This window comes from Sinocyclocheilus anshuiensis, unplaced genomic scaffold (genome assembly GCF_001515605.1).
Source record: "Sinocyclocheilus anshuiensis isolate Anshui unplaced genomic scaffold, SAMN03320099.WGS_v1.1 scaffold48, whole genome shotgun sequence".
Classification (NCBI taxonomy): domain Eukaryota; kingdom Metazoa; phylum Chordata; class Actinopteri; order Cypriniformes; family Cyprinidae; genus Sinocyclocheilus; species Sinocyclocheilus anshuiensis.
This window is the reverse complement of record NW_015554124.1, coordinates 903,304-914,149: the sequence shown is the minus strand read 5'-3', so window position 1 is coordinate 914,149 and position 10,846 is coordinate 903,304. Positions and strand designations below refer to the sequence as shown.

The 10,846-nt window shown below is 35.5% G+C and overlaps 2 protein-coding genes across 3 annotated transcripts in view; one reads left to right on the top strand and one right to left on the bottom strand.

Moving 5' to 3' along the window:
• Positions 1–2,718: 2,718 nt before the first annotated feature.
• LOC107670063 (ragulator complex protein LAMTOR1-like) lies at positions 2,719–9,441 on the top strand. The gene is made up of 5 exons (XM_016462541.1): positions 2,719–2,728; positions 5,151–5,388; positions 5,491–5,568; positions 6,454–6,577; positions 7,404–9,441. The coding sequence occupies exons 1-5, from the start codon at positions 2,719–2,721 to the stop codon at positions 7,494–7,496; spliced, it is 543 nt and encodes a 180-aa protein (XP_016318027.1). The 3' UTR covers positions 7,497–9,441.
• A 345-nt stretch (positions 9,442–9,786) lies between these two features.
• LOC107670099 (leucine-rich repeat-containing protein 51-like) overlaps positions 9,787–10,846 on the bottom strand; it is a 10,120-nt gene continuing 9,060 nt past the window's right edge. For both annotated transcript variants that reach the window (XM_016462582.1, XM_016462583.1), the window contains one exon: positions 9,787–9,957. In XM_016462582.1, the coding sequence (XP_016318068.1) occupies positions 9,819–9,957 (139 nt within the window). In that variant the 3' untranslated portion in view covers positions 9,787–9,818. The remainder of the gene's footprint in view (positions 9,958–10,846) is intronic.

Sequence of the window (10,846 nt, the reverse complement as noted above, 5' to 3'; positions counted from 1 at the left end):
GGAAAAGGGGAAAAAGACTGGCTAGGGCCTATATTTGAGGCCCGTGCAGGGCTCTAATCCACTCCAACGCTGTTTTGTTCTCCGTTTTCATCTGTGAGAGCATGCACTTGATATATGTATTTTACCATTTTATTTGTTGAGTTTAAAACGTGTGACACAGTCGTTCTGCTCTCACTGATCATTTGCCGCCCCCCACGGTGCGTACCCTCGGAAGAAATCCTGCAGGCGCCCCTGATAGGCTACTCAGATGCAGGCAGTGCGCTGCGTGAGACAAAAAAGTAATATAGCCAAAACCACCGCATAGCCGCTCTTTAGTGTAGATGCATGTTGATTTTATCAGACGATGCCGCGATTATAAATGAGAGTGACTCCTGGTTAACATGTATTAATGGGGCGTTTAGTCACTATTTAGTGTGGAATTTTTCTACAATATTCACTCATCATGACAGTAACATAAGTCAATCTACTGCACTATTTCCTCTCTCAATCAGTAGAAAATGTGGTTAACACCCGGTCATGCATGAAAAAAATAAATGCCGTCATATACCGTGAAACCGGTATAATTTTGAAAAATACCAGGATATACATTTTTGGTCATACCGCCCACCACTACAACAACAAGCATTGCTAAAAACTCAACTGATTTTGCTAATTGACTTACCAATCTCTGTGTAAAAAATTAAATGATGCTGCAATCTTTCTAAATTCATTTTTTCACCCTGTAATTTAGCTTGTTTACTAAATATTGGATTACTCACTAAATATTAATCCATGGCATTTAATATTTTAGCTTTCATCACTATACATGTCTGTCTGTCTTCATAAAAAATATCAGCAAATTCTAACATTTGAGCCGGGGTAATTTTTTTAATTTGGTTGATTTGACATGGAATGACCCTATAGTATAACAGAATAAATTCTGTAGCACATGCTGTAGCTTGAAAATCTCTATTAAATATAAACGTTTCTGTCAAAGACGCTCATTCTATCCATTATTAATTCTGTATTTCAAATTTAAACTATGTCATGTGTGAGATTCCTAGTAGCACTATGACAGATCTTCTACCGTGGATCAACATCCTGAGATCTGGTATTGTTGAGTGTGGTGGCTGAAGTGGCTGAGGGTTTGTTTAATCTGTCTATGGTGGCAGCTGGCAACTCTTGAATTGATGCCAGATTTTAGAGCTCTATTGGACAGTAAATCTGAAGCCTCTTAGCAGATTATAGATGTAATTAGACACATAAAACGTCTTACTCTCTTTCATCTGCAGATGTCAAAAGAGTTTGCTTGTTAATTGATACATTAATATATACACATTTCTTTCAGTCTTTTTCATCTTGGTTTATAAAAACACCAGCTGATTTGAATGTGATCCCATGTTTTTGAGTGGCTGTGTGCTTTTATTTAGTCTGCATGGGGATAAGGGGGGTTATTGGCTATATTATAGAGCTCTGTGGGATGGGTTGGAGCTCAACATGCTTACACAGAACTGCACAACTGGAATTGGAGTCAATTAGTTTTGTTGATAAACTATGATGCCATTCAAATGTAATTTTAGATTATCTCATTATGACTCCCATGGCTGGTCTAGTGACTACAATCAAATGAAAGTGAATTTAACCATTTTACTATTTTCATTTTTTTTCCCCCTTATTTATTTTTTTTTATTGTCAATATACCTTATGCATTTAATGTATTCCTTCTTTCAATATGAACCATTGCACTAATATATGCATCTAATAATGAAAAGTAATAGCTAAAAACAATTTAGGGATGTATGCAATATGTAAGTTCTCATTCTAATAAAATCTAGGTTTTTTTTACTTGACATGGGCCATGTGGCATTACAAGTAGGCAAATATAGTTAATTTAATTACTTTAAGGATTATTCATCATTTGAACAATGCTTTCTGAAGATAATGTACGCAATATCTTATGACGCTTATCTTACTTTTTGAATAACATGAACAAACAATTCTCACAGTCAGCGCCGAGTGGAGCTGGTCTGTCTGGGTGGTCTCAGTAAACAGTAGGAGGTATTTTTTGACAATATTCACTCATCATGACAGTAAAATAGGGCATTCTAAGTCAATATACTGCAGTATTTCCTCTCAATCAGTAGAAAATGTGGTTAACACCCGGTCATGCATGAAAAAAATAAATGCCGTCATATACCGTGAAACCGGTATAATTTTGAAAAATACCAGGATATACATTTTTGGTCATACCGCCCACCACTACAACAACAAGCATTGCTAAAAACTCAACTGATTTTGCTAATTGACTTACCAATCTCTGTGTAAAAAATTAAATGATGCTGCAATCTTTCTAAATTCATTTTTTCACCCTGTAATTTAGCTTGTTTACTAAATATTGGATTACTCACTAAATATTAATCCATGGCATTTAATATTTTAGCTATCTTCTATATGTATGTATTTCTTTCACCAGAAAGAGCTGTGAACTAAATGCATTAAGTCAAAAATTTTGTTGGCAGCTGACTGAATGATTAAGTTGACCAATGAATACAGCGGTGGTGCAGGGCTTGTGCTTAACCAGGAAAGCAAAAACACATTTGACAAAACTAAAACATTTGATAAAATGATAAACCTTGCATTTCAATGATCTCATAAATAACTGGTTTGAACAAAAATGGCAGACATGCATGCAGTCTGAATGAAAAAGTTCATTTATGCTATTTCAATGTCAAAAACATCATGAGTGCAGGTATGGTTTCTGTAGTCTTTAACAGTACTTTATATCATGTTTAACCTGAGGGGTAAAGATTAACAACACACATCAATAGGTGATTATCACAAAGTGATGATCCTGTAGTTTGTCTCAGTCTGTTGACACACAATGAAATGTGTTAATGTGCCAATTTACAGAAGATCTCAGACATCATCAGAATGAATGAGGAAAAAACTGGGAACTATTGGCTTTTCAGCAGCTCATTTAAACGTTACGCCTCTGTTTCTGTCAAGACTATTGTGTCACTTATATTGTCAGATAAATTGTTTTGTTTTTCTGTTGTTTTGTACTATTCTCATTGTAATTGTATGCAGGAACCCAGCAATTACTTTGACAATACAAATGTACAAATATTTGTCATGACAATAAAGTACCTAACTGAATGAATTAGACTTTTATAGACTCAATTTGTCATCTTTGGATAAACATACAATAATAATAGTAACAATCACTTTAAGGTGGATAGATGTGAAAACTGAATGTGAATCCTGATTTAACAGCAGAAAACAACAGATCAGGTATCAGTCTGTGGTATCAGAGATTTAATGTACCAAATCTTAGTTCTGTCATTCACTTGTTACTGCTGTACTGGGTCATGATCATTTAAATCAGTGGTTCCCAACCCTGGTCCTTGAGTACAAATTCAGGTTTTCGTCACCACCGTCAGATTTGTCAACTCCGTCAGTTCTGTCACCTCCGTCAGTTGAATATTTTGATAATATTTCATTATGATATTTGATATTTGTTGTGGAATTGTTGGTCACATGTGAAAGTGTAATCTGTCTGCTAACACGAGAATGTGTTTTGAAATGTTAAAAACATCTTGAATGCTGTTAAAGGTAAAGCTGAAATTATATTACACAATCCAAGGTAAAAAAGCACATTTTGTTAAAAAAGAGAAAAGTTGGGAGGTTGTATCAAAGCATAGCTCAGTAGCTTAGTACATATCAGATACATAAATGTAGTTTCATTTGTCTGAGTACAAGGTTTTATTTTTTCAATTTTGCACCCTGTTTTGTCCCACTTCTCAAGAATGACTGCGACTACAGTACTACAGTTAGTACTACTTTAATATTGAACATAATACTACAATGGACTAAGCCATCAATACAAATCACACATAACCAGCAGACAAATCCATCTCGCTCATGTCCTTTCAGGTTGCCAGACACAGAGAAACTCTTGTCATAAATGATAGGACATGCCTCAACAACACACCACTACAGAATGTAGTTACATGTACTCCACTGACTTGGCCCTTACGAAAATTAACTATGGATTTATTATAGTAAAAGTGTAGTAACCATGTTTTTTTTGGCTTATTGATTACCATTTGTATAACCACAGTTTTACTACAAATGCCATGGTTAAACTGTTAGTGTAGCAATACCATGATTAATTTACCATGGGTTTTTTTGGTTTGTTTTATTTGTAGTAAAACCATGGTTAATTTTCATAAGGGGGACACACTTGACTGACTGAAGAGAGCTGAACTGGATGATGACAACTGAATCATCAATGAACTGATTTTAGCTGGAAAAATTTTAGTCATGTAGCTACTCTTGACAAGCTATTTTCCTGTTTGACACTGTAAGGCTGCTTTGACACAATCAGTACTGTATAAGCGCCTGCCTAAAGTGACTTGACTTCACTCCTATTGGTTGTCGCTCCCGAAAGTCGCTCTTTTGCATAACCTCAACTTTGACGCATCGCTCGCTCGCGTTGCCGCAATTAGTCAAGTCAAGTCTCACCAACACAAGATGGCAAATTAATTAAATTAAATTAATTAATTTAATTTAATTAATTTCCCCATAATAAGTACAAATGCAAAGATTGCTACAGAAGCTTTAAAGGGTTATTTTTGTCGGTTTAAAAAAAAAAAAAAAAAAAATGCAAAGAAATTCGAAATTAAAATTTCTAAATATTCTCACATTGTTATCCTTACTATATTATATTTTATAATCTATTTTATATAAGCAGTCTAAAACTTTTATTATTATTGTTATTGATCTCAGACCACAATTTATTTTTTTTCTACTTGTGCTGTATTTCATAGACTTGATTTTAATTAATTAGTTTAATCAAATATATATCTCTAACTAAAATCCTTATACATTAATCACTAATAGTTAAAAAAAAAAAATGGAAATATGTTCTTTGAGCAGGTTCAAGTTTGGTTGTATGATGTAATTCAATAAGAAGTTGATGTTTGGACGTACGATGTAAGAAGACATTTAGCAGATGTTGTTAACCAGAGCGACTTGCAGTATATTTATGATGGGTTCAGTTCACCTTGGAAACATGTTCCTTTAAAATGTTATAATTTGCAGACTAACACAACTTTATTTTCACTTAGGGCATGTGGCATAGACAAATAGCTCCTTAGTCATTGTTTTAGGCCACCATTGCCTGCTCAAAAGAGTGAACCGCTGGTTTTTCAGAAGGTCCGATGATCATGTTTTTGACCAGCCTCTTTTTGGCTCTTTTGTGCAGAATGAAGAGGTGAAGCCATTGATTCCTGACCCAAACTTAGACAGAAAACCCACCAGTGGCTCGGAGCGAAATGCAGACAGCCTGCCGTCCAACCGCACAGATGAACAGGCCCTGCTCACGACCATCCTGCAGCGTACAGCTCTGTACGACACACACGTTCCCTTTCACTGCCGCAGCCCTGTCATTTATTACACAGTCTGGGCTGTTGGTAGATTAAAACTCGCTTTTCTTTTCTTGTTGATTAGGAATATAATTGACGTGTCGGCTGTTGATTCTCAAGGCATGGAGCAACATGAATACATGGACAGAGCCAGACAGTACAGGTGTGTTACACTGCTGAAATGCCATTGATATGAACAGTAGACATGGCTGGATGTATGTTATTGTGACCACGGGTGTGACGTCATAACCATGCATCACTAGAAGTGTGATGTGTCTAGGCCTGTCACGATAACAACTTTTTGTTGTGCGATATATTGCCCCAGATATAATTGCGATAAGCGATATTATTGTCATTTTAAAGACCATTTTATGCCACTGAATATATAATCATAATGTAACAGAATAATAATGCAAGATGGCCTGCACACTTCCAAATGACAACAAACTTTTAATTTTTTAAAATATGTAGATCATGGAAATTAAGTATCAAAATATTAGATACCTTAGAATAAATAGTATATGAACATTTTCTAACAAAAAGTGCAAAGTAACAAGTAGAAAAAAAGAAAAATGCACAAAGAACTTGTATGGAGATTTTTCCATCTACAGATTTTCCCCTGACCTTCTTTTCTCTGTAAATTAAGTGTGCACACTATTGCTGAAAAACACAATCACTACTTAGCAGTCAGATGTCGTTATGCACAAAGGCACAGATCCCTAAACAAGACCATATCTGCAGATGAAACTTTGTTTGTAGAAGCATTTTTAAAATTTGAACTAGCACCAACTACACCACGTTATGTACGAGAAGCTGCAAAAGACACCGGTGCAAGTGGAATGTAAAAAACACGGTGACATTAATTTTTAAGTAAATATAATGGCCGATATATTGCGTCACCAAAAATGATTGAGGTCATGTACATATATTGCACGATAAGTCGATATATTGATTATTGCGACAGGCCTACATGTGTCCATTTTTTTGAGCTGGTGAAGATTTGCACATAGGTTATGTTTAAGCTGAACCGTGTGTGTTTGTGTTAAAGCACCAAGCTGGAGGTGTTGAGCAGAACGCTGTCTCAGAAGAAGCCCGTTCCTCTTCCATCACTGACCAGCCAACCTCACCAGGTGCTCGCCGCTGACCTGGTCCCCTACGCAGATGTACAGCAGGTCAGACTCTGTTATTAAATAACCCTCTCAATGTATATTAGACTGCGTTTGGCATGCCAAGGCCTGGTGTGGAAATTATTAGTGATTGATCACAGACAGTGAAAACTAGAGATCAATTCAGTCAATATGCAATATATATTTTCCAATATATAAATAAGCTAATGCAGTTTAATTGTAGCAGTTAAAATGTATGCATATATGCTATAAACAGCTGTTTTTATACTTTTTTTATTTAAAGATACACGCATAAATCTATATATACGCTACTGTTATGAAGTTTGAGGTTCAATAGGATTTTTTTTACAATTATATTTTGGAAAGATGATGATGTTCACAAAGGATGCATTTAGTACAGTATAAACAGTAATATTGTGAAATTAGAATTTAATGTAACAGTTTTCTATTTCAGTGTTCTATATTAATGTTTTATATATTAAGAAGTTGTGCTGCTGTTTAATATTTTTGTGGAAACTGTAAAATGTTTTTATAATTTTTTTTGATGATGATGAATAGAAAGTTCAAAAGAACAGCATTTATTTGAAATATTTATAATGTTACACAAGATTTCTATCTTTACTGTCACTTTTGATCATTAAAATGCATCCTTGCTGAATAAGAGTATTAATTTCTTTTCAAAAACTTTTAGTGTCTGCAAACTTTTGAGCAGTAGTGTACATAAGTAAAAAAAAATGACAACATAAATTGTGCATTTTCCATTGATCAGGCTTTTGGCAATGTGATGAATATCAGTCGATGTATTGGTCTATCACTAGACATTATGCATATTATTTGGAGTTTTAATTTATTGCTTTTCTTTCCTCCACAGGTTTCTAAGATTGCTGCGTATGCCTACAGCGCCATCTCACAAATCAAAGTAGATGCCAAGGAAGAGCTGGTGGTACAGTTTGCTATACCATGATTCAAAAGATGGACCTCCTTCCTCCCCAGTTCCTCTGTTTCTGTCTCTCTTTCTAGCCCTTTCACTCCTCCCTTCTCCTTCCAAACTTCTTGAGATGCAGACGCCCATGTCTTTGTTCTCTGAATGCCCTGCAGATAAATATAATTCACCCCAACCAGAGTAACCATTTTCCTTGTGTAAATCCGTCACCCGCCACGGCACAGATCCGAGAGGGTAAAAACATCTGATCTACTATCTTTGCTTTGACGAGTTGCATTTGATTAGTTACTGGTACTTTTTCATGCATTAATCAAACCCTTTTTCACCAAATACATCAGAAATGCTAAACTCAACGGCGTCAAGCTGCTACGATTGCTTTGGTGAGCTTTTGTTTAGTTTTATTCGTTCTTGTTGATTCTTCTTCTGTTGGCTTTTCAGTTTCCTGATTAGTTGGAGATTGTTAAACCAAGTAGCACATCCAGACTTCTCAATTATTCTTATACTTGTACTAAAGTTAATCGTATATTTACTCAGTTTGCCTGGGTCATATTAACACACAGGTTATGGTTCAGTTCAGTAATGTAATTAATTCCCCTGTAGTATTCTTGAATCACTGTGGTTTAGAGTTCATTATTTCTAATGCATTCTCATAATTGTATGCACCGAGGTTCCAGATTGGGATGTGGATTAATATGGGCAACATAAATAATACTTCTGTCTAACCAGAGTAACATGCATGTAATGTTGCATTAACCATCTTTTTATTATTTTGAATTCTTTATTTAACTAATTTGCTTTCTGTGGCTGATCTGCTTGAAATTCTTTTAAATTGATTTTCAACTGGTTTAGATTTTAGTCTATCAACGTTAACTACCCAAGAGCTGAAAGCATGGGATGTTCTGCAACTTTAGACATTAATTTGTGGTTTTTCCTAATCGTTCACCTCTATTTGCCAATAGATCGTAATCAGGTTGGATGCCATATTGAATTTTTACGCAGATGAAAACAAAGCTGTGATGGACAGACTTACTTTACAGTCTTTACAATAGCAAAGTTTTTATGGCGGATGGTAAATATCATGGGATGCACCGTGTCACATCAGAAATTTCATTCGATATTTTGAATCCTCTGAAGCGGCTTTGCTATTGCTTTTAACGGAAGAGAAAGTGTTTCTCTTACCGTGCACCTTTCCTATATCCCTCAAATGGTCATGCAGTCGTAACGGAAAAGCCGAACCCCGGTTAAACCGAGCCAGAACAGCGTGGCCTGTCTATCAAATAATCATGCTGTCAACTCTGAATGTTTTGGATGGGGAGGCGGGTTTGAAGTGGAATTCGTAGTTTGTAAATGATGTTTTTGTGTCAATGCCTTTAATGTACAGAGTGTAAAATGATTCGAGATGAATGATTAATACGAAGGGTAAACGGCTCTACGGCGCCCCCTGGCTGCATTATGCCTTAGTCGTAAGGCTTTGCGATCGATAGCTTGTTTTTAGCTAAGCAAACGGGGATGCTTTTACCTTGCCTGTTCCACTTTTAACATAATAATAAAAAAAAAAATATTATTACATTGCTTTAACTTAGTCCATCTAACTTTTTGCTGTTGTGCCGAAAAACAAGGAAAGAACTAGTGAATTAAAACAACTAGCGTTCTTTCCTGAAATGCCACACAGTATGTTTGTGTAATTATTTATTTTGATTTTATGTATTTATGCAAGCTCACAGACCAGTGTGGGACAATTAGCTCTCTAGATCATGGCAAGGCACTTTAGTCTTTCTTTGAGGTTTTTAAAGGGATAAAATGCGCTGCAAATATTTTGTTTTCTGTTGCAGTGTACTAATAGTGTTCAAGTTTGTTTGTTACCTAAATGTGGAATACTACCTGATTTACAGAGAAAACATTTCTTAGGCTAGTACCAAAAAATTAATCACAATATTCTTCTAAAACTGTTTTTGTTGAATGGAATTATGCATTAAAGACTTTCAAAACTATAAAGTGTTGCTTTTTTTAAATTTTGTCTTAGTCCATGTGTAGCAGACATACATTGGTGTACAATGAGAATGCTTTGTTCATCCATTCTTGAATTGCTTACTGCAATTCTCAAAGAAACTTTGATTTTCTAGTCAAATGGACGTTTCTCTGTTGCTTAAGATGTTTCATCACTTACTCATGCGGCTTCATCATCAACTGATGAAGAAACACTCTGGCTGACTAAAGTAACTCCAGGTCTATAACTTTCTTACAGTTTTTGAGGAACCTAGTTTATCATTTAAAGTCACCTCACGTAGCTGTAACTCCACATTTATGTTTCTTCGACGTATCAGGATGTCGGGTGGAGAAGGTTCAGTCCACTTTGCTGTGACTCATGGATTTATGTGGGTTTCTGCTCCTCTGCCAAACTGAATTCAACTCCCGTTCCTGTTTGGTGACAGCGCTGAAATCAATCATCTTCACATGAGGAAGGGTGCCGATCAAATGTGCTCTGCAAGAGAGGCAGACAAGCAACTTAGTGAAATAATTGGTCTTTTTTGGGGGAGCTGAACTGTGGTTCTATAAACAATTCTGAGCAATTCAACATTTCATGACAGAGAAATAGATAACACTTTACATTAAGGTTCAATTTGTTAAAGTTAGTTCACTACTTTTGATAACATTGAAAAATACTTATAAAACATTTATTAATCTTAGTAAATGTTAATTTCAATATTTACTAATACATTATTAAAGTTATATCTTTAATATTTAATTGACCTGAGATAAGAACTAACAATTAACATTTACATTTTAGATAATGGACTAACTAGCGTTAAAGGTGCTGTATGTTGTAAGTTTTTGACTCTACTAAAGCATAAAAATACCATAATATGTTTGCAGATATTTAAGAAACATGCTAAGTTAACATACTTGTTTATCTGAAAAACAATGCTAGTTATTCTCCTTTGAAAATGTGCGTTCGGGGCCGGAATGTCAGTCTCTGTTTTGGTTTGTGAAACCCACTGCCAGTTTACCCAATTGTATTTCGGGACCCCGGGTTGCCAGTTGTCGGAAAACACAGCGAATTTAATTTCATTCATCATCAAGTGCGCTCGTTCCTGTTGGTGTCGTCAATCTGGCAACCTGCGTGTGCGTCAAGTCTGAGGAGGAGGGGCCGGGTGAAAAAAACCCTCTCCAATATTTTGAATTTGGACTGCAATACCTAGTTCAACCACTCGGTGTCAATCCTACATACAGCACCTTTAACTAATGGGACCTTATTTTAAATTCTATCTATCTATCTATCTATCTATCTATCTATCTGTCTGTCTGTCTGTCTGTCTGTCTGTCTCTGTCTGTATCTCTCTGTCTGTCTATCTATCTATATCTGTCTGTCT

What these genes read in the sequence shown, in the direction of transcription:
- LOC107670063 (XM_016462541.1), top strand. An exon ending in ATCCTGCAGCGTACAGCTCT is followed by an intron (nt 5,389 to 5,490) that starts GTACGACACACA and finishes CTTGTTGATTAG; the next exon opens with GAATATAATTGACGTGTCGG. An exon ending in GACAGAGCCAGACAGTACAG is followed by an intron (nt 5,569 to 6,453) that starts GTGTGTTACACT and finishes TTTGTGTTAAAG; the next exon opens with CACCAAGCTGGAGGTGTTGA.